The sequence below is a fragment of the Siniperca chuatsi genome, linkage group LG1, assembly GCF_020085105.1.
Source record: "Siniperca chuatsi isolate FFG_IHB_CAS linkage group LG1, ASM2008510v1, whole genome shotgun sequence".
NCBI lineage: Eukaryota > Metazoa > Chordata > Actinopteri > Centrarchiformes > Sinipercidae > Siniperca > Siniperca chuatsi.
Genome location: NC_058042.1, coordinates 4157390 through 4182258, shown reverse-complemented (window position 1 = coordinate 4182258; position 24869 = coordinate 4157390). Strand labels below are relative to the sequence as shown.

The following is a 24869-nucleotide window of genomic DNA, read 5'->3' as shown; positions in this document are numbered from 1 at the left end:
TGTTCTGCTCAGTCATTTTCAGAGTGGAAAACTGTTTTAAACTGTAGTGTTGCAGACATGTAAGTGCAAACAAGACTAAAAGTCAAAAGCTGTGCTAGCGAGTCACACTTTAGCTTAATGCTAGCATGCTAACATGCTCACAATGACAATGCTGACATGCTGATGTTAAGCAGTGTGATGTGTACCATGTTCCATTTTAGTTTAGCGTGTTAGCATGCTAATATTTTCTGACTACAAACTAAAATTTTGACCGGATGATGGCTCTAGATGAAACGTTAAGGGATCACCAAAGTTACTACAATTCATCCTGCGGGGGAAATTAGTGTCTGTACCAAATTTCATGACAAAGAGTTGTTTAGACATTTCACTTGTAGCCTACACAACTTCATGGCAATCAGTCCAGTAGTTGTTGAGATATTGCAGTTTGGGCCAAAGTGGTGAAGCGACAGACTAACGTTGCCATCCCCTGAGCGAAAAGAAAAGTGCAATGATGAAATGACTGATGAAAAACTTTTGCTTCTTCACATCCGACAGACTGGCTTTACATGTAGTTCTTGCTTTATAAGAACAGAAAAATCATTAGCTCACATAAACATACATGTGCACTTTTTTAAAATTTAAAATGAAGTAGCTGCACACCCCGACAGAACTTGAACAGCACACAGGTTAGTTGGTTAAATGAATATATAATAATTTGTGTGTTTAGCGGGTGTTATTTGTTGTGGAGGGGTGGTAAAGTGCTTCCTGTGCACACGCCTTGTACTCCTAACTGCTCCTCTGCCGTCATCAGCTCCTTAGATCAATAATCCTACAACTGTTGATTTGCTCGAAGGTTCGGAGAGTCTTCATTCACTGGGTTTGTAAGTTCAAGCCTCTTAGCTGAGTCTGCACCAAGCTGACGTGTGCTATTATTTAACCTCTCGTTTGTCACTCACTTCCTAGAAAGTGAACCTGGACAGACAGACTGTGGCTCTTCTGAAGAATTACAGTACAAGATTTTGGCACAGGCTGCTTTTTTCCAACATGCATGTAAAGAGATATATTCCTTAAAACAACTTATCCCACTAAAGCAGTTACGCTGCAGACAAACATGACAGCAGCCAAATGTGACATATGTGGCAACTCAACTCCTGTGGATCTTTTCTGTCATCATTTTGAATAGTATCTTTTCAGAAACCCTACACTACCAAACCAAATAATACAAATACGACATGTCATCCATTGATAAAATAAAAAATGTAGTTCCATTTTTACAGATATGTTAATGCTAATAACATGAGCCTCTACATTAGAAAGTTCCACAGTATTTTTAATGATCAGTATTCATAATAAGATTTTACTGAAGTTTCAAGAAATGTTTCCATTGCAGTGAGCCATACCAATAATTTGTGATACACTGTGATATGTAATACTTAACACATATTAGTTTTTCCATATATTTTAATAGGCTGATAATAATATTTGTTTTAATAATATTCGCAAAATTGTATCTGACATTTTTACATTCTTCTGTGTGTGTCAGATTGGTAGAAGTATTGATGCGTTTGATGAATCACAATTTGCTTTAAAAGAAACACACCTACTCAATGTGTTATCCACTGATAACACATTGAGTTTTTTTTTTATTAAATTGAGTCGACAGTAGGCCTACATGTATGTAGTTTATGGTTTTGCATGGCAACAATAAGAATACAGTTAATTTTGCAAAATGATAAAGAAATATTATCTTGAGAGCTCAGTTTAGAGATGTTTCATCTCTGAGAGAAAAAAAATGAACAACCATTGTTGCTTCTGATTGGAAATCAGTTGGTGCACGGGGTTAACTGTTGTGCATCACCTGTTACTGAAGTGAGCAGTGGTGGAGGAAGTATTCAGATCCTAGCAATGCACGTACTAATACCACACTGTAAAAATACTCCATTACAAGTAAAAGTTCTGCATTGAAAATTTTACTTGAGTAAAAGTATGTAAGTATAAACAGGAAAATGTACTTAAAGTATTTAAAGTAAAAATACTCAATGCAGGAGGACTGATTTCTATGTAAAGGACTTATGTGCACTCCCGAGTGCCTTCTTTTCAGCTCCCCTGCAGCAGCAACAGCGCTTGCTGAATTTAGAAATGGAGTCTGCTAACAAACGACAAGCATCCACTGAAACACAGAGTCAAACACAAAGTCCAAAGTCAAAGCTATCATTACTGCAAAGCATGCGAAATATATTGTGATACTTTATTGGTTTTAGCTGGCTTACGTTAGCTTTCTCGCTAACGTAGCAAAATGCTGTCTTGGGTGGATAACGTCAGCTAATTCATCCAGAATGATGAATTAACGTGATCCAAGATACTAACTTATGTATTAAGACAAACGGTGTTGATTTTTTTAACGGTGTTTGTCCAAATAAAATATAGGAACGTTACAGATGGGAATGTTATTTTAAATTTGATTGTAATTTATTTTTCAGTGTTCATTTCAGTGTTCAGTCTCGTGTATGTCACTTTTGACACTTTCAACAGGTTGCTGACTGCATTTCACTTAACGGCCAAAGGTGTCATTATTAACACTTTTAACGGTTTTCTGAAAGTTACATATAGAACCTTTAAGCGATTATCAAGTTGCTGATTAATTTTCTGTCAATCAACTAATTGAATAATCGTCTAATCGTTTCAGCTGTACAAATATAAACTGTTGGGTAGTTTAATTCATAACAAAACATATTTGATAAGCTCTTCATAAGTTTTGTATGTAAAAATCTTAATGTGTAAAGTAACTAGTAACTAAAGCTGTCAGATAAATGTAGTAAAGTAAAAAGGACAATATTTCCCCCTGAGATTAGAAGTAGAAAGTGACATGAAAAGAAAAGACTCAAGAAAAAGTACAAGTACCTTAAAATTTGTACTTATGTACAGTACTTGAGTAAATGTGTTTAGTTACATTCCACCGCTGGAAGTGAGTAATCTAAATTCAACCGGTCAGACTGAGAAAGAGGCTGTGATGCAGAGGACACTGGGCCTTCATCATGTCATCTAGCAGATACAGCATTCATTACAGTTATATATAGGACAAAGTGTGTTACTAGGTGAGATGCAGTGCAGTGACAGATCACTGCAGTTTGATTGGACAGTCTCTGGCTCAGTGACACCCATCTGTGGCGACTCAGAGAGTGCAACAGGACAGATACTAATGTCCTGTCTGGGCTGGTGAAGGTCATCCTGACCGAGAGGAGGGCTGAACAACGACCGGATTATCCCGGCGCTCCGCCCTGCACACTAACCCAAATCTAATCTGACTCTCACCTCATGCACTCAGCGCTTTTTAACAGCTACCAGACACATCGTTTCATTTCACTGCTGCTGTGCCACACAGACAACAGCCTCAGTGTTTCTACTGTCACTCACAGAGCAGAGTCTTTAACAAATATCCAGCTCCAAACAACAAACTATTAGGTCCTTCTTTCCAGAAACAAAAGGAAGTCATTCAGTGTTTTCACAGACGAAATGTTGAAGAAATTTCAAACGCTCCATTGAGTGTTTTTATCATTGCAGGTAGTTTGGATGGTTCTGACAATAACTGCAAAAGGCCTAAGCAGCAACTGATTATCAACAAAGGTGTCACCAAAAAACAAACAAACTGAAGAATCTTGAGGATCATTGCTACGATTAAATGAAAACTTTTTGTGTTTTTGTAAAATGAATCAAACTTTAAAAGCCTACATCACAATTCATGAGTTTTTTATATTATAATTGACATTTTGGATGTCTGAGCTTTTAATAAAATGATCCTCTTTCTTTAACAAACCGGTCTGTTAGAGTTTCAAAATGGATTTATGTGTTTTTATTTGCATGTTCAAAACACAACACACAAAGAAAAATACAAGAAAAAATGTTGGACTTACAAATCCTATAAAGGCTTGTTGAGTGGTCCTCCCAATGTCAGACTCATAACTTTGAACAAACAATAAGAATGAGAAATACATATAAAAAGCACACAGACAGGCCAAGCAAGGCTGTGGGAAACTATGAACAGTAGAAAATTGCAGTTGCAAACATTTCAGAGCAACAGGAAAGCTTGCATGAAATAAGCCATGTTATTGTTAAATTTAATTATTAGTTCCTAATGTTTTCAAGTAATTTATTCCTAAAAAGTGGACCTCTAAATCTAATGGAAAGAAGTGAATATTATTAGCAGACCTTGTATGGTAATAGTGAATCAAAACCTAAAATATTAGTTGAAACTAAATTTGTATGCTCTGCCTGATGCCTTTTTGGCCTTCCATTAGAGCCCCCCAAAATCCATTGGCCTGTTTATTATTAAGCTGTGAGCATATCTACTAATGGACCCTGCCTTTGTTGATTCCATCACAGACAGCCCTGCGTCCAGTCCGTCCCACTTCAGTGTTTCTGGGTCGTGATGCAGTCATGATAACTTGTTAGGATTATGGATGTGGCCTCTTTCTGTGAGTGACACACAGACTCAGACTTGGATGAGGTCTGGGGCGATCTGTCGGTGGGAAACTTTGAAGTGTCAGGCATCAGCATCTAGAAATTACAGGGGGTAATTGTTTAATTTCGTAAATCTGGATTAAACACGAGCATTGCCCAATCCCATACTGTGGGGTTTGTGCAGTGCAGTGCTGGGGGAAGGGAAGGGAGGGACAGATGGGACTGACACACGGTCCCTGTCGACCTCTTCCTCCGTCCCTCCTCCTCCTCACCCCCTCCTCCCCTCACAGACGCTCTGCTTAATCTGACCGGGTAGGACAGGGGGAGGATGGGGGAGGGCACCGGGCATTCGCCACCACCTCTCCCTCTTTTCTGGCAGCACCCAACACAGCCGCAGAGCCAAAGCACGCAGGATATGGGCAAAAAAACAACTTATTCCCCTGTGAGGCTGGACTGAGAGCAGCTGAACCGGCGCTCATGCTGAGGCTCTCGGCTGCAGGGAGCCCAGCCGGACTAGATTTACTGCTAATCCAGCATAAGGAGCGTGTAGGGACAACCTGCTGGATTTTGTGGTTTTACTTTTCATTTTCATTCTCCAACAGGCCTGTTAGAAGAAGTTGTGTTCTGGCCTCTTTGAGGATGTGAGGATGCCATCTTTGCAGGCACGCTGAGAAAAACTGTTTGTGCTGGAAGTTCATGGCCAAATGTAGAGTCGTGGTGGCCGAGGAAAAGCAGTTTAGAGGCACAATGTCTGCCACTCAGGGGATGAACCACAGCGGCGTCTACAACTACTTCCTCAACATGGTGGCCTATCAGGTGAGAGCTGATGAGCAGCAGCACAGGAGGCAGTTACTGCAGCTGGAGTTTGAAGTTTTTAGGGTTTGTTCAGTGTCAGCTTAGTATTGATTGTAAGACAAAAGCGTATTTTTCTTAGTAAATGATTATATATTAACTCTGGAGTTGATTTTATTGATAATATTACTGGTATGGGGAATTCATTATTTTAAATGCTACTGAAATATTGTGAGATTTTTCTTATCAAGATATTTATTTAGTGGTGAAACAAGTATTCAGATCTTTTATTTAAGTAAAAGTAGCAATACCACAATGTAAAAATACTCCATTACAAGTACATGTCTTGCTTCCTAAAGTATCAAAAGTTAAAGTATGTGTTATGTTGTATTAATATACTGTTTCGAAGTTAAATCTATAACTAAGCATCATATTTTAAAAACTATAGCTGTCAAATAAATGTAGTGGACTACACTACTTATACTGTAAAGTGCAAGTAGCTCAAAACTGTCCTTAGGTACATGTACTTGGTTATGATGTTCCACCACTGTGTTTATCACTGGCAAAGGTATATTTCTGTCATGTGATTTTGTCTGCAGTCATGGTGATTATCATGTTTTAACTTCAGCTGAAGGATTCCAGGGGTTGGGCAAAACATCAGGAACACCTGCTCTAATTCAGCAATAAACACTGCCTTTATGAAGCTTATAATATTCTTTTTCTTTTTTTTTTAAGCTTGTCAGAGAGGTGTTGATTCAAGTTTTTGGGGCCTTAGTTTGTGGTGTCGCTCTACTGAATTGCAGGTGTTCATGTTGTTTTGTTCACCACCAGTACATGCTCCTCTATGGGTTTCTTCCTAATTTCTCTAAAAGGTGGTATTTTGGGCTTGCTGACTTCAGAGAGAATAAAGCAGTATTGCATCATTCACATATATTGTCAAATATGTGAGCAACTGATTATGACTGGGGGATGGTCAGTCTGGATATGTAAATTGAGCATCTACAAACAAGTAAATCTCCCAAAGCTACAAAGGGAGATGAAAACCTAATGTCAGAATCTGGGATAACACTGCAGAAAATGTATTGCTGCAGAGTGTTTCACCTGTTAGTTTCAGTCTTGGTTTCTTGACAGAAAGCGAGTTCACCAGCGCTCAGAAATGTAGATTTTTCAAAGACGGTTATTTGGAGCTCCTGATTGGAGAGTTGTTTGTCCAAAGAGTTAGTTTGGTTCTGGTGTAGTTAGTTGAAAGCATTTAAGTAACTGTGATGATGAAAACACTTGCATAACTAGTAGGATGACAAAAAACAACAACAACAATGTTAGTCACTCTCTCAGTACTTTCTGACTTCCCAACCCTGTTTTTGTTCATTGGTTGGGTCACAAATATATAGTTTCATTTAAAAAAAAGTCTCAGTAATTTCCTACAATTGTTGGCCACTGTAGTTTTTAGCAAACATTACTCAAATAGGAGGAAATAGTGCATTTGTTTCGGACTATTTTCAGCGGCGGATTAATCCACATTCGGTGCATGAGGAAGAAGATATGTCAGGCTTTGGATACACACACAATACTTGTTAGCCATGCTAGTGGTGTGGCTGAATGGATGGAAATGCCTGACATACCATGTCTGACAGTGGTCCACCACTTTGGTCCAGACTAAAATATTTCAACTACTGTTGGATAAATTGGCATGAAATTTTATTCAGACATTCATGATCCCCAGAGGATGAACCCTACTGACTTTGGTGATCCCCTGACTTTTCATCTAGTGCCACCATGAGGTTCACATTTGTGGTTTAGAGTGAAATACCTCAACAACTATTGGATGGATTGCCATGAAATTTGGTTCAGACATTCATGATCCCCTCAGGATTAATTATAACAACTCTGAATTAAACACTGAATTTTCCTCTGGCCATCATCAGGTCAAGATTTTGATTCATCCAATCCTTTTGGTTTGTGACCAAATACCTGCAAAATGAATTAATTCCCATCAACCTCAGCTGTACTTTGTGTTTAGTGCTAATTTTGTGATGATGGTAAACACTATATCTGCTAAACATCAGCATGTTAGCATTTAGCTTAAGCACCACTCTGCCTACATACAGCGTCACAGAGATGCTAACATGGCTGTAAACCCTTACTACGCTTAGAATCAATTCATTATGTTGGATTTGTTGACAACAACAAAAATGGAGAATATCGGCAGGCTAATCCTGTAAGTCAAAACTGTGTAACTTTTGAAAGATGAACTGGTATTTTGGCTACTGTTCTGATCACAAAAGTAGCGCCAGAAAGCACCAATTCATAACAGAAGTTATCTCATTGCACTTGTCCTATAGAGCAGGTCTAGACCGTACTCTTTTTATAATATTATTTATAGAGACCCAACAATTCCCATCATTGGCGACAGTGGAAAGGAAAAACTGCCTTTAAGAGGCAGAAACCAGACTCAGGATGGGCGGCCATCTGTCACTGCCAGTTGGATTGAGGGAGAGAGAGAGAAAGAGAGAGCATACAGTAGCACAAAGCAAATTCCACATAGAATTTTCAAATAATAATAATGTAAAGGTAATGGTAATATTAATATTAATAAAATAATGGGAATAATAATGATAATAATAGTAATAAGACTAATAATAATAATTGTAATAGCTGTTGTTGAGCAGGAACATGGGGGCAGTGTAGGGCAAGGTAGTAACATGCATTAATGGGATAAAAATGCATACAGATGGAGAGGGAGAGGAGGAGAGAGGAGAGAGGCGCATCATGGGAAGTCTCCTGGCAGTCTAGGCCTATAGCAGCATAACTAAGGGGTAGTTCAGGACTCACCTGAGTCAGCCCTAACTATAAGCTTTATCAAAGAGAAAAGTCTTAAGTCTACTCTTAAATGTGGAGATGGTGTCTGCCTCCCGAATCCAAACTGGGACCTGATTCCACAGGAGAGGAGCTTGATAGCTGAAGGCTCTGGCTCCAATTCTACTTTTGGAGACTCTAGGAACCACAAGTAACCCTGCATCCTGGGAGCGCAGTGCAGTGTCCTAGTCGGGTAATAAGGTACTATGAGATCTTTAAGATACGATGGTGCCAGACCATTAAGAGCTCTGTAGGTGAGGAGAAGGATTTTAAATTCTATTCTGGATTTTACAGGGAGTCAGTGCAGAGAATCTAATATTGGAGAAATATGATCTCTTTTCCTAGTTCTTGTCAGTACGTGTGTCGCAGCATTCTGGATCAACTGGAGAGTCTTAAGGGACTTATTCGGGCAGCCTGATAATAAGGAATTGCAATAACCCAGCCTGGAAGTAAGAAATGCATGGACTAGTTTTTCTGCATCATTTTGAGACAGGATGTGCCTGATTTTTGCAACGTTACGTAGATGCAGTCCTTGAAGTTTGTTTCATGTGGGAGTTAAAGGACAAATCCTGATCAAAGATAACTCCGAGGTTCCTTACAGTACTATAGATAACGTGTTTTGGAGGTGTATGGGGCCAAGTACAATAACTTCAGTTTTGTCAGAGTTTAACATCAGAAAATTGCAGGTCATCCAGGTTTTTATGTCCTTAAGGCATGCTTGAAGTTTAGTTAACTGGTTAGTTTCATCTGGCTTGATTGATAGATATAATTGGGTATCATCCGCATAACAATGAAAGTTTATGGAGTGTTTCCTAATAATATTGCCTAGAGGAAGCATATATAAGGTGAATAGAAATGGTCCAAGCACAGAACCCTGTTGAACTCCATGACTAACTTTGGCGTGTATGGTGGATTCATCGTTAACGTGTACAAATTGAGGTTGATCTGATAGATAGGATTTATACCAGCTTAGTGCAGTTCATTTAATACCAATTAAATGTTCCAGTTTCTGTAATAGGATGTGATGGTCAGTGGTGTCAAATGCAACACTAAGACCTAACAAGACAAGTACAGAGACAAGTCCATTTTTTGATGCAATTAGAAGGTCATTTATCATTTTCGCCAGTGCTGTCTCTCTGCTATGATGCACTCTAAATCCTGACTGAAAATCAAGAAGTAAGCAAACCATACCTCTCCGGGAAACATATTTGTTGCTTCCTGCTTGTGGTCCTATTCCTCTCGCACTCAGTCAGGTCGCCTAATGATGATGTCTTTAAAGCAACTGAGTCAAGAGAATCATGGGAAATGAAGTGAAATCCTATGTGCCGTTAACCTGTAATTTACCACTTTTGGCCACAGTGGCCGCTATTCTGCAAAAGTTTTACAAAGTATCAGGTGTGAATGAAAACAACATGCCATTTTCACTCTTTTATAGTGTAAAGATTAAGAAAATGGCAACAGCAATACATAAGTCATTTCTATTGATCAGTTGATCATACTAAGCAGTGACTCTGTCAGCAGAGGCTTCAGTGTAGCCTACAGCACCTTGACTGACCACCATTTGTTTTTTTAACTCATCAAGAGTATAAAATATTTTTAAAGCCTGATATACAAACACAATAAAAGTTACTTAATTAGCTGTCACATTGTGTACAGTACAAAATGGCAGCAGAATGTGTTTGGTACGTGTTAAGGATTTTAGTTTATTTGCATTAAATAAGTCAGAATCAATTAAATTAAACCCTATTCACCAAGTAAATGCAAATAAGGAATTTCTTTTGCTACAGGCGTCAGAGCCATAAAATAAAATAAGAAAACAGAATAGAATAAATGTAGGTAACTTAAGCTAAATGAATTTAGTGCACAGACAGTGACAAGAACCGCAAAACAGGCTATTCACAACCTCTTTTTAAATGATATAAAACAATATTGACAATATTAAAGAGACATGCAGAAAAGTAAAAAATCAAATCATGAAAACAAAATTTATAAAAATGAAATTAAAGTTATATTATTTTTTACAAATGTTCTGTTTAAAACCCCCATATGTAGTTAAAGCAAGGAAAGAAAACATAAAAACAAAGTTATAAAACAGAAGTTACATTAATTTAATATATACTTTATATATATATATATATATATATATATATATATATATATATATATATGTATATATATATATGTATTCTGCAACTTATTGAGAAATGACCTCTGCTTGTAGGATAACATTCATCCTGAGGGGAACATTCACTGAGTTCATCAGTCTTAGCATTTATTGATTACACTGGAATTCGTGCTTCAACTCAAATCAATTTACTGGCTCTTGAAATCAATAACTAAAACATTACACACAAAGTCGATGCTGTATGTGATGAAAGATACATTTGGATCACTGGTGCATTAAGTATGTGATTCATGCAGGATTAGCTCTCAGATTAGCTTCTTGAATACCTAGATGCAGGAGATCCTATAATCATCTACAAACAAACAAGTGGATAGAGTCCTGGTCTGTGTTTATGTAAAATATATATGGCAGTCTGATGCATTTTTACAAGCTTGCACAAAGCTTGAATTAAGACTGGAGCTAAAAAATGAAGGATGCTCTGCTCACTGATTATTCCTCAACATTTCACATCAGACCCAGCACACTGCTGTTTGGCCTGAATATACTGTATGACCCACTGTATTATTTGGACTCAATAAGAATTTTTTAATCAAAGTGAATATTCTGTGTTTATACCAGATTTGAGCCCCTTCGCTTACTGCAACAACTTTGCAACTCTGTGACTATTAATCCTGTTTTGTAAACCTTAAACTAGAACAGAGGACAGACATGTGAAGTGGTTAGGGCAGTCATACAACACCTGGCTGCCTGTATAGTAAGGTGGTTTAATAAAGGTTATACATTTTAAAAAATGCAGATTTTGACATTTTCCCTTTGTTTTATTTGTACTTTTTATTGCAACAAACTGAAATAGCACAGCACCTGAAACCGGTTTGTTCAGTCTACAGAAAGTAAAATTTTATTTAACAAAATATAAAATCATATCATTGACTTCCTATATCTACAGTGTACATTCAGCCGCCGGGTCTATAAATGGGAGATTAGTAAAATTAAATAAATGATTTTATTCAGGACTTCTGGATTAAGGATGGCATCTTTAAACTGAAAGGTTGAATAATCATTGATTTGGTTTAGATGGAAACATACAAATTAAGCACGTCTATGAAGTGCATCCAACAAAATCTCATGTATTTAATCTTATTTTAAGTACTGCATGGTGAGTGATGTTGGCAGCGGCCTTTCAGCTCAGAAAGTAGGTTATTTTCTGACTCGTGGGGGGATTTGGGGTTGTGATAACATCTGCACGGTGCACGGTGGCAGAGCGGCTAAAGCTCCTGCCTCCCAATAAGGAGATCGTGGGTTCGTGGGATCGATTCCCGGACCGGACCAACATCACACAATCTCTCTGGGTGGAGTCTGCATGTCCTCCCCCGTGTTACCGTGGGTTCTCTCCGGGTTCTCCGGCTTCCTCCCACCGTCCATGTGCATGTGTAGGTTAATTGATAACTCTAAATTGCCCGTATTGAATGAATGTGAGAGTGAATGGTTGTCTGTCCTTGTCTGTGTCTGTGTTAGCCCTGCGACGAGTTGGCCACTGTCCAGGGTGTACCCTGCCTAAGGCCCAAAGTCACTGGGATAGGCTCCAATCACCCGCGACCCCTGACGGGACCAAGCGGTAGAAAATGGATGGATGGATGGATAACATCTGCATTCACAATAGAAACTTTCAAATAACTTTGCTTCTCTTTGTTGTGACAAACAACGCAGAGTGCAGATAATAAATGATAAAACTATTTTTGTATAGTACTTTTATTAACAAAGTTACAAAGTGCTTCACAGAAAAAAGAACACACAAAGCAAACAATTACAGCAAAGGCAAACTGAAGCAAAAACAATGAAAACATAAAAGAACAGGGCTAAAAAAAAACCAGAAGAAATATATTTAATAAGCAATAAGTAAATAAAAAGATGGAGGAAAGGTCACAGGGTCACCAAACAGGCAAGTGTTCTCCTCTTGGCAGCGTGAATCTACACAGCAAAAGTTTTTAAGATATGTGTTCAGAAACAGTTTCTTACAAAAATAACCTGAGGAAGATGCTGAAGGATCTGATGCATTGCCGCAGTGTGAGCAGTCAGCTGCAAAATGTGGGCAAACTGTCCCTTTAATCATGTTTCATCTGTTACAGGGTCAAATCATTTTTGAGCTACTGAACACGATTAAAGCTCTATTTTTATTCAGTCTCCTTCACTGAGAAGATGTTGGCTAATCTCTGTATTATGCATCAGATTATGACTTGCACGTGATGAGTAATAACATATCTGGATTCACTGCACCAGCATTCAATGCATGCATTCATAAATCATACAGTGCAGTATGGAGACAATAGTTCTCAGGCTACACATTTGTCCAAGAATTTTTTTTGCTTTACTTCATGTGACAAATTCCCAGATATTGAAAATCACTGAGCATTTCACAGATCAAAGCAGAAAAATACCACTACATTTAAACAGCTGAAACCATTTTTCTTGTTCCATACGTCATGTTGTGGTCCTGATAATGACAGACCTCCAGACTGTAATCTGCAGACTTTGCTGAAGCATCAGACAGATGTGCGTGCAGGTTTTGCCTCCTTAGATTTAGTTCAGGATCAGCGGTGATGGGCTTACGTCCAGTCGTCCACAGGCCTGATTTATCAGAATCAGAACCTGCCAGATGCCATTGGACTCATTAGATTAATCTGCCACCAACCGCCTCGCTGCCAAACACTCTGTCCGTGTAAGTTGTCTGATACACTGACCTCCAAAAGTCTTCAGACAGCTTGATTTCCTGGACTCAGTGCATCCACAAATGAATCATGAATCACATACTGTTCACACAGTGTTTAAGTATTGTGATGGAGAGTCCAGTCTGAAACCTAAAATAGAATTTAGTCTCTTTAAGATCTATAGTGCAGATGACTGGATAAAGTTTGTTAGTTCTTTTTTTAAATTATTATTTAGGCCTTTTGCCTTTATTTGACAATCAACAGTGTAGAGAGACAGAAAACATGGGAGAGAGAGAAAGGGACACAACATGCAACAGAGGTCCCTGGCCAGTACTTAAAGTACTTAAAGGATACTGAAAGGATAGATTCACATTACTTCAAGACTGTCTTAAAAATAATATCACACGTCCATATGTACATTGAAGAAGATTTTGTTTGCTGTAATCAAACTGGCCACAATGAGATTCCCTCAAAAAGCAATTTCAGTATAGGTGATGGGGGACAAAATCCACAGTTCTCTGTCTGTCCTAAATGAGACTTTAGCAGACGGAGTTAGAAAAATCAACAAAATCTTCCAAAGTTACAGTCTCTTTAGTACGAAAGTCCCTATTTGTGTCATTGTCCTTCTGCTGTAGCAAAAAGCAAAAGGAGGGACACACATTTGTTTTGTCTAATTCATATTTACTTCAGCTGAACTTCACACATATGGGCATGACAGTATTGACAGTCACAATCTCACTTAGCACAATCTCATTTCTATTTATTTCTTACTGTTCTTGTTTATTGTTCATTTGGATCCCCATTAGTTGTTATCTCTGCAACAACTATTCTTCCTGAGTTCCACTTAATTATCAAATCAAAAGGGAGTTTCACAGGCACAATTAAAAGGTACCAATGATCTAAACAGGCATGGAATATACAGAGGGATGACAAATTAAAGGGAAAAACTGAATAAATGAGTGGAGAAACAGGACAGGGGGGCTCATTGAATGGTTTTAATGCTGAGGCCATCCGAGCCTAATTAAACCCTGTGGGAGCGACATGTTAGACAGCGCCCTCCATCACCATCATCAAAGCACCAAATGAGGGAGCATCTGTGGAAGAGTGCTGTTCATCCCTCCAGCAGAGTTCAGAGACTGAAGCTGTTTTGAAGGCTCATGGTGGACCAGCACCTCACTACGACATTTATGTTGGTTTTTCCTTTTATTTGTCACCATCTATATGGTATGACTATATATAGATCATATGTACTGTGAAGAACTACATACTACTACATCCAGCCTACGTCACATGGGATGGTGGATGTATTTGAATCATCAGACCTCCCCTCTTCACCCTCTTCTGTCGATGTGTTCCCTGTTAGGTTGTTAGACTGTGTGGATGCTGAGCTGTCTCCGTCCTCTCCTCCTCAGATATGCTGTTGCTGTGGACCGGCTCCCTGCTCCCTCTGCTGTGCCTTCTGTCCTCCAGTCAAATCCTCCACCAGCACGCGGGTCATGTACACCCTCTTCCACATCATGAGCTGCGCCGTCTCCTGCCTCATGCTGTCCCGCACCGTCTCCGAGCTCGTCAGGGAAAATGTGAGTATCGGCCAACAAAACGTGACCACCAATCAAAGAAATCAACTGAAGTATAACCATAACAACCTGCTACATTTAACACTTAACAGAGAAAATGCAAATGCAGTCACTTCAAGTGGGCATACATGAAGAAGCCAAAAATAAATCAATTAAATTAAATAAAAGACTTTGAGAATTGGGATTTTCTATGACACCCAAGTTACTGTAATGTGACCTCGGGAGGGCAAAGAGCATGGCAGACATCTTAACAAAATTAGCAAAATAAATGAGTGACCTGATATTGTTTTTCACTGAGTGTAGTTGTGGGTACACACATAACCTGGTGTTAAGATGAATACCACAACCGCAACGTCCGCGGTTCGAATTTGCTCAAGTACTGTACTTAAGTACAATTATGAGGTACTTGTACTTTACTTATTACTTTACTTTACTTGTACTTTACTCTACTCCACTACATTTCAGAGGCAAATATTGTACTTTTTATTCCACTACATTTATTTGACAGCTGTAGTTACTAGTTACTTTACAGTTTCAGATTAGTAATACAAAATATAATTAACAAATTAATTATGATGTATTATTATAGACTGTAAATTTGTTAAAATTAGCTCCACCTTAATCAGCTGCAAAATTAAAGTGCTGCTTACATAAATGCACAAATAATTATAATCCAATAATATAATATATACTATTCCGAAATGGGCCATTCTACATTATGAGTACTTTAAATATATTTTGATTCTAATACTTTTGTACTTTTACTTGAGTAAAATTTTGAATGCAGGATTTTTACTTGTAGCAGAGTATTTCTATTACTACTTTTACTGAAGTATAACCTCTGAATACTTCTTCCACCACAGCAGTGGCCCTTTGTTTCATGTCATCACCCCCTCCCCCTCTCTCTGCCATGTTTCCTGTCTGGATCTATTCCTATCAGCTTTCCAATAAAGGCAAAACGTCCTGAAAGTGGACGGTCAGTTGACCTTCAGCAGGCTTTTACTGGCAACATGGAGTGCAAAAATATATTTGCTGCCTCAAACTGTTGACAAGCTGATTTTATTTAAAAGAAGAAAACATCTCCTTGTCCTTTAAATTGGGGTTTGGAGAAGGAGGTAGTTTAGCCAGGTTCAGTGCCAAGTGCCATTTGCTCTTAATGTGAAATGATGATATTCTATCTATTCTATTATTTTTCTGATTTCACTGTACCTAAATAAGAATCTGCTAGTAAAAAAAACCTGTTTTATCATCATGAAATTTTACCAAAATACCTCAGCATCTTCTGAAATCTTCACCCAGACAAAGAGACACACACACATGGATGCAGTGGTATAGAAAATATGATGTGTGTGTGTGTGTGTGTGTTTCAGGTGCCTTTCTTCAACATGGTGTGTGACCAGGCGCATGGCGGAGGCCACTGTGAGATGCTGGTGGGCTACTCAGCCGTCTACAGAGTCTGCTTTGGCACTTCCTGTTTCTACCTGATGATGGCGATCTTCCTCATAGACGTGAAGTCCAGTCAGGACTTCAGAGCGCTCATACACAACGGGTCAGTGCTGCAGAGTTTACCTCATCAAACGTGTTCCTCCTGAACCAAGACACTCTCATCCGTGCCTTTCAAATTGTGGTAATCATCAAAATGGTGTGGATTATGGATGTAATTACATGTCATTCAGACAGCCAACACTAGACAAGTTATTCTGTTTCAGACAAAATAGTTCATGAATGCAACACTGTTCATTTTTAGACTTTTATAACTTGCACATGAACACAGCATAACAGTCATGACTCATTAAATCACATAAATTCAAACCTGACATCATAAAAATATGTATGTATGTCATCAAGTATAAAGTTCTTTATTGATCCTGCTGACAAACAGAAAGAAAGACATAAAGGGCTGAATACATCATCTTCTTCCATCTTCTTTAGAAACTTGAAATTCCCAAATCTACCACAAAAAATCCATAGTCAACCTCAAAACTGGAGAAAACGTTTCACATATTATCCCTGACACACATTCACTCAGTCTTCCTGCCCTAAAAATCCTAAATGAAGCTTGGAAAGGAAAAAAATAAAGACAAATCTTCTCTGAATTTATGATTAGATTACAAAGATCTTTATGTAATTTCCCTGAATCAGATTATTTAGAAAGGACCTGATCCCTTCCAGAAATGTTTCCACACCTCTCTTTAACTACACACATCTTTAAATACTTCACCACAGTTTGTGGGGCAAGTGTTTTCACCCTTTGCTCACCTGACCTGGCCTGCTGGTCTATTTAAAGCTCTTTGTTGTCACACTTTCCATTGCAGCGCAGTAGATTACAGCGGTGACGTAGCTCAGATTAGGATTTGACAGATTGGATTGTTATTGTTATTGGTATAAATCTACTCACCAGAGTCTTATCAGTGCCACGGTGAAAGCTTTCAGGGTCTTTGGCAAAGGTTACAGCTCTTAGTGGTCTGTAAGGGGGTCAAGTAGTGCCCCAGTGCCCCACAGAAACCTTGTATGTCCTTTTAAAGACCAGACAGAGTCACGTGGACATGTAGGTGGACAAGGACACTGTTCAGAGGGAGGCTGAGACTAAATGTGCTTTTCCCCAAGGCTATTGTGCAAACTTGATCCCTCTGTTTGTGGGATTTTCATGTTTTTGATTCGATTAAAGACTCAATCTGTAATTCTTTGATCATGGAAATTGTTGGTGTATTCACATACTGTATATCACCGAAGAGTTATCAGAAATACTTTATTGATCCCCGAGGGGAAACTCTTTTGTTACAGCAGCTCACTGTCACGTCAGTGCACACAGGAATAGAAGTACTAAGCAAAAAATATAATACACTATAATACAGGCCAGAAAATAAATTAAGTACCAAGTGGGTATTAGTATAAAATAAAATAAGTGTGAAGTACTTTTTACCGGTTATACCTGTAAATGGAAAATAACCATTTATGTATTTCTCCGTTGATACTAATTTAAAATATAAACCACATCAGAAAATATCAATAAGAGATCCAGTTGTTTGTTTAATAGAGATTTAGTTGTTTAGTTACCAGTGACTATCTTCTGGCAGTGTGTTTGAATTGTATTGATGCAGGAAGCAACTCCTTTGTTTTAGTTGGATTACAGATTTTACCTTAAAAGTGTTACATGAAAAACTGTTTCAGAAGTCAATTAATACTGTCGAAAATCTGTTGTCATATTGCAATACACAAAGCTTGCAAGTAACATTTTTCCATTATTGATTAATCTGCAGAATATTTGTTATTGTTTGATGTATAAAATGTCAGAAAAGCGTGAAAATATCCATCACTGACCAACAGTCCAAAACCCAAATATATTTAAATTACAATGATAAATAGGCAGCAGAAAATCCTCACCATTTTAGAAGCTGGAACCAGTAAATATTTGGCATTTGTGCTTGAAAAATGAAAATGCAATAAAGGATGAAATGCTTATTCCTCCATATGGTATGTTTGTTGAATACTGTATTTGGATTTTAAACAGTAGAGATCATCCAAAGCGGTCAAAATGTTGCTTTTTACAAGCATTACACAACTCAAGCAAGTTAAAAAATTCTGCTTTTGGATTTTATATCCCATAGAAATGAATGATTCCTGGCAACATCATTTTGAGAGAGGTTAGCTATAAAGTGAAGAATATATCATTTGTAGTAAATGGGCTAAAACATGCAAATCAACTGGTACAATCCTTTAATGATCAAAATTGACAGTTATTTTGATTTGAATTATTGGTTACCCACAGAGTTATGTGTATGGAAAGAACAAGCAGAACAAAACAATTAAACAAAAACTTAACAAAAAGGTTTATAAATAAATGTGAATTACAAAAACAAAGAGAATGCCAGTTTCAGTATTCAGGTTTAAACTTCACTGTTTTCTCTGTGTTGTCTCTCCTTGGGTTGACCGACAGCTTCTGGTTCCTGAAGTTCATCACCCTGCTCGGGATGTGCACGGCTGCCTTCTTCATCCCAACAGAGTCCTTCCTGCATGGTGAGAAACTGTTTTGTGCCAGTCTGCAGGGATTCATCTGAAAATCAATCCACACTGAGAACAAATCTGACGGTGATGATGGTGTTAGTGCTCCTCCTTCTGAATCCTGCTAGAGGGCAGCAGAGACCCGCTCCTGAAAACACGCTTCAGGTCGACCTGACTGCTGTGAATTATTGGACCATAAATCTCTGCAGCTTGATTTCACTTTGTTTGGGAACAATAAATCTGATGGTGATACAAGCCTGATACCAGAGCTGAGTTATGATTTACAGCTCGCCCTCTTTAATTTCTTTCTACCCCTCTCACTTCCCTGAAATAAATCAAACTATATGGATCATGGTTCTTCTTTTCTCTCCCTCTCTCCCTTAGCTTGGCATTATGTTGGTGTGGTGGGAGGATTTGCCTTCATCCTCATCCAACTCATCCTCATCACAGCTTTTGCACACACCTGGAACAAGAACTGGTGAGTGAGAGGATCATAAAATATTATATCACGGTATATATAAATTTATATTGTGAAATTATATAAATCACAACATTTCTGATAATTGTAATACCCATATGTGAGTTATATGACCAAAAGTAAGTGGACACATCGGTTCACATACATTTGTGCACTTTTGGTCTGTGATGTTTGTACAAAGGGGCAATGTCCCCCGTGCACAAAGCCAGCTCCATAAAGAAATGGTTTTCCCAGTTTGGTGTGGAAGAACTTGACTGGCCTGCACAGAGCCCCGACCTCAACCCCATCCAACACCTTTGTGATGAACTGGAACACCCACCATCAGTGTTGGACCTCACTAATGCTCTTGGAGCAAATTCCTGCAGCTGGTTCAACATCTGGCCTGAAACCAGAAGAGTGGAGGCTGTTAGAGCAGCACATTCAAGCTCATAGTTTTGGAATGACATGTATAATAATCACATTTGTTTCACAAAATAATATTTCTTTTTTTCAGACTTTACTCTCCTGCTTTTTTCCCGTGTGAATTACTGGGTATTTTTCAGGCCTCTAAATTATTCAAATAGAAAGGGGGAAAAATATCTCTCTTTGGTTGACCTTGTCAAAGACATATGCAACCGGTGATGGTCACCCTTTACAGGGTCACAAGCCAAAAAGGTTGGAAATCACTGGTCTAATACAACTTGAGATAATAAAGGAACTATGTAGCTATGGGACTCTAAAGTTTGAAGTGAAGGAAATGTATTGTGGCGACAGAAGACGTTCAGTAACTGACTGGTGGGACAGGTGACATAACAGAGATGATGCAGCTGCTGCTACTGGTCAGCATGTTGCCGCTCTCCAGTAAAAACCATGGATCTACAAATTTGCTGAATTTGATTCTTTTCACATAAACTGAGAGAATGAATGTCCTTCAAGGGTTTAGAAAATGATCCTACTTCTTAGACCAAATAAACTATTGGGGGCGTCCTGGTGTCGTCCCCAGTTCGTGTCCAGCCGGGGGCCTTTGTTGCATGTCGTACCCCCGTCTCTCTCTCTCTCCCATTGTTTCCTCTCCTCTCTTTACTGTACGCTAATATAAATATAAAGATAAAAAATAAAACCACTGTCACCGCCATTATCTGAAAAAAGCATTGTCACAAAACAGAGTTGTTTCTCTTTGCTTGTGAAAAGTTGACATTTTGAAGATCACACGTTGATGATAATATGTTATTTAAGGTCCCTCACAGCATGCAGACTCCAACCTGGTTCACATCTGGAGAAGAGAGTCTCTCTTCTACACTGGTGATGATGACTGACTCATCTTCTGTCCACCAGAGCTGTAAATCATAGAGACTGACTTCAGCAACATCTGTCCTGTCCGTCCAAACATCTGGAACTATTTTTTTCACATACTTTTTCTAGTTTGTGGCTTTATTTTTTGTTTGCTTGGTTGAAGTTTTACTCTTTGGTCACTTTCACAGAGTCACTTTAAAGAAGGAACTGATTGTTTACAGCAAATGGTTATACAATCAGATTTGGAAGAAAGGTTTTGCTGTTTGGGGGAGCTCTCGAGTAACAACAGGGATTCTCATGGAAGAACTAATCCCCATTACACATACATTACATCTAGGGCTGCAACTAATCATTATTTTTTATTATCAATTAATCTGACAATTCCTTTTGTTTTGTATATAAAATGTTAGAGAATAGTGAAAAAACACCCATTATAATTTAACACAGCCCACAGGTTAAATGTCTTGTTTAGGCCGACCAACAGTCCAAAACCCAAAAACATATTCAGTTTACTTTCATATATGACAGAGAAAAGCATAAAATCCTGATATTTGAGAATCTGGAACTAGCAAATGTTTGGCATTTTTGCTTAAAGAATGAAATAATAATAATAAATAATCACTTGTACCTTGACTTGTGACCTAAATGAATGGCTACATTCATTTAATTTGATCACGTTTTTGCGAAATCAAACTTCAGGTGTGTTTCTCAGTGACGCATGCAGCATCCAAGCAGAAGGAATATCTGTGCAGGATGGATGTGAAGCTGAAAGCCCTTTCTGCCCTCCGTGTTGCTCTCAGGTTGACCGGAGCAGCAGAGAACAAGCGTTGGTATCTGGCGGTGATGTGCGCCACCCTCTTCTTCTACACTATCGCCACCATGGCCTTCACCTTCATGTACAAGTACTACACACACCCCATCGCCTGCCACTTCAACAAGGTGCTGCTGTGGATCAACCTGGGACTCTGTGGCCTCATGTCCTTCATTGCCGTCACACCTTGCGTGAAGCAGAGTGAGTTAATGAAACACACTCACATGTCTGTCATCGATTCTCAGCGGAGAAACAACACTTAGTGCATCTCCAGCTATGCAAACATCCCCCTGTTGAAACCAGTGCTGGTGCAGATAATAATTAGATGTAAGCTAATATCTGTTACTCTCTTGAAAAACCAAATGTTGACTGCAGGCCTGTTTTGTCTGCAAATGTTATACAGCTGCTTTCAGAGGTATAAGTAACTAAGTACATTTATTCAAGTGTTCTCAAGTATAGACTGAGGTGTTGGTGGGTTACTGGAGTAAAGTTTGGGAGAATTAGTTTAGCTTAGTTCACTGGAGTGAAGTATTTTGGGAGAATTTATGGAATCTAATTTACTTTGTCTATATATATTCATGAGGAGACATTGTACTTTTTTACTCCACCATATCTATGTGATGGCTGGAGATCCTAGCTACTTTGCAGATTAAGATTTTGCATTCATACACTGTACATAGCTGTTGTCAGATAAAAATCTTGTATCTGCAAATGTAAACTTTTCAGGAACTTAAAAAAAAGAAGAAAAGTCAGCCTTGTTTCAGCTTGTTAACACAATTCATATAATTATTCATAAATATTTTGTAAATTTGAGGTTCAGAGTTCATTTCTGACCTCGGGGAATCAGCAGCCGAGAAAACAATCCCACCACCAGGTCCATTTAGTAGCTGTTCTGGAGCGTTTGATCATATCACATGATCTTCATCAGTAGATTCTATCCAGTTGTCGTAGAACCTGTAGAGCAGCTTCAGTTGATCTGAATACATAAAAATACCCAAAACTGGATATCAGGTTTCGACCCTGTAGGGCAAAAAAAATATCTCCAAATTTGGGGCTTTTCATTACCAATTAATTAAAGCTTGCTGTTTTCAGTTTTTACCGACTTACAATGAAAGTTGTTTATCCTGATTTTATGGATGTTTTGACAAAATAAAAATAAGGGCCGTACATGTTAATGACTCAAAAATCTAACTCTCTGAAAGAAACCTTTTTTTCAGTTATTCTCACTATCTACTTTTAAATTGACATTGAGTACATTTTATGACTTAATACTAATCCATTAAATCAATGCATAGAAATGTACATTTTTTTGCTGTGCTATTTCTACTTTTGATAAGGTAACGGATTTGAGTACGTTCTCTGCTTGTGAAGTGTGTGTGCATGTGTGTGTGTGTGTTTTGGGGGTATTTTAGTATGTATTCTGACCCTGACTCTCTCTCTCTCTCTCTTTCCGTCTCTGCAGAGCAGCCTCGGTCGGGGCTCCTTCAAGCCTCCATTATCAGCTGTTACGTCATGTACCTCACTTTCTCTGCGCTGTCCAGCCGCCCGCCAGAGAAAGGTACGCTCACTAACCAGACACAGAGCAGAAGCACTGAGGCAGAGCTCTGCAGCTCCGCTGAGACACTGAACACTGTGTCTCTGTCCACTGTTGACACTGACACAGAAACCTCTAACATGAACACACTTTTGGGGGATTTCCAAGGTTATTTTCTATATGTTGATTAAAAGAGAAACATATGATACAGGAAATGAAAGTAGCCCACTTCGCTTGCAATCCTCTTTGTGCTGAAATGTTGTTATTAATAACCCCTTTTTTGACTGCAAGTTAAATAGACACTGCAAGTTTTTCTTTCTTGAATCTGCAGTAATCACTATTCTTATATGAACAATGGGTCAAATGAAAATGAATGTGAAAGGGGATCTTTCAGCTCATTGTTTTGGTTTTACAGCACTACAGTACTTTACTGTTTCGGTTTACTCTCACTGCTCTTTTCAGTGTTGTTTCTAGATTCAGCAGGCAATGGAAAAGCTCTGATAAAACCATTGTACGTTACCTGCCACGCGCCAAACAGACATAAAGTCAGCAACTAGCCGGTGAACATGGTGCAGCATTTAGCAGCTAAAGAATCAGATGTTTTTCTTAGGAGTTGGTGGAGACCATAACAGAGCTAAAAGAGAGTGAATATTGTACTTACAGTTCACCATAATAACTTCATAAGGTGATAAAATGATTACATTTGACTCCTTTCCCACATATCTTGTATCTTTAGAGCGTTCAGGTGTACAAATGTTACACTGTTATTGTTATGTTGCTAAAACCTAGTTGACATGTTCATACAGTGGATGTGGTGTATATTTCAGTTTTGAAACAGCAAATGTTTGCTGCAAGAGCAAAGAACAAATGGAAAGGGAATTTCAATTATTTTTTGTATTTCTGCGGATAGTGTTTCCCTGCTGAGCTGCAGTGGAGATATAGTAACACGAAGAACAAAATTAATACTAGAAAGACCTTAACTCTAGATAACTCATATTAGCTTCGGCTTAACTTTTTGCATTTTTTCAAAAAATGAGGACTGTTGATTTTGTTCCCCATCTCTCACTATGGCTCTTCACAGCCAGTATGAAATGGAGGAATGAAAATAGATACCAGTGACTTTCAGTTTCTACATACAAGACTGTATTCGACTTGAAAAAATCTGAACCTCTTCTTTATTTACACCACTAGATAAAAGCCTCTTATTGTGAAATGTATCAAAATTTGTTTGGTTGTACCTCATCCTGTCCTACTTAGACTTAATACCGAAGAGCCCACACACACACACAGTCGTATAGTAAAATCCTCCATAATGTGCCTTTACTTTTCTAACAATGACTCACCTGTTGGCTCCAGGTAAGACAAAGAGCCTCCACATGACTGAGACATTAGTGCAGAGGCTTGTCAGAGGCCCCGGTCTTATCCGGGGTTTACATCTTAATGGCACACATGCAAATATAGACGTACACACACGTACACACACAGATAATCTGGGATGAGATGTGCTCTGACATGCTGCCTGCTGGGCTGGTGGCCTGTGGTGAGGCCAGACTGAAGGATATTTATTCCACATTCCTCATGGATCCATTGACAACATAATAACACAGGAATACAGCCTGGTAGCATCATAACATATGTTCTCACACAGCTCGTCCTGTTGAACAGATAAAGTGCTTGGAATTGTGATTTTTCACTGGTTTCTATACTGGTTTTATAGACCAAATTATTGATCAATTCAATGAAAACAACTGCAATAATGCAATAATTCAATAAGTAATCAATAATTACAGTCCTAGTTACAATCAATTGAAATGGTGACCCAGAATCATAAAAAAGTATCAAAACATCCACAGAAACCTCTCAGATCACTCATGCAACATAATACTATACATGATAGCAAACAGCTAGCTAGCTTCTGTGTGTCGCTAGTACGGCAGACTTGAACAGCTAACCGTGCTAGCCACAAACTGAAGCTGTGCATTCAGCTGTATTTCATCAAAAATATGTGTGTTTGCAACATACCAAGCAAAATGATGGACATGGAAGAAGTGGATTCTGCTGCAGGAGTGGTTTGGGAAGTTTCTGTGGATATTTTGATCCTTTTTTTTTTGCCATGAAACTATTGCTGTTGGAATTGTAAATGCTGTGAATCTCAGCCAACTAAAGTTGCTAAAGTTCCAAACTTTTTTCAGAGCCACTTTACAAGCCTTCAAGGGGTGAGTGCTCTGTAGTACACACAGGTTTTTTGTGGAGTATTCCTTTAATGCCCCTCTCTGGCAC

At 38.5% G+C, this 24869-nt stretch overlaps 1 protein-coding gene across 2 annotated transcripts in view; it reads left to right on the top strand.

Annotated features, from left to right (window-relative positions):
* serinc4 (serine incorporator 4) overlaps nt 1–24869 on the top strand; it is a 33686-nt gene that overhangs the window by 2342 nt on the left and 6475 nt on the right. The window contains exons 1-7 of one of the 2 annotated variants that reach the window (XM_044204876.1): nt 4587–5253; nt 14328–14495; nt 15863–16041; nt 18430–18509; nt 18879–18972; nt 21045–21256; nt 22518–22613. In XM_044204876.1, the coding sequence (XP_044060811.1) occupies nt 5134–5253; nt 14328–14495; nt 15863–16041; nt 18430–18509; nt 18879–18972; nt 21045–21256; nt 22518–22613 (949 nt within the window). In that variant the 5' untranslated portion in view covers nt 4587–5133. Of the gene's footprint in view, nt 1–4586; nt 5254–14327; nt 14496–15862; nt 16042–18429; nt 18510–18878; nt 18973–21044; nt 21257–22517; nt 22614–24869 lie in introns of those variants that run through there. The other variant, XM_044204880.1, reaches the window with a different exon arrangement.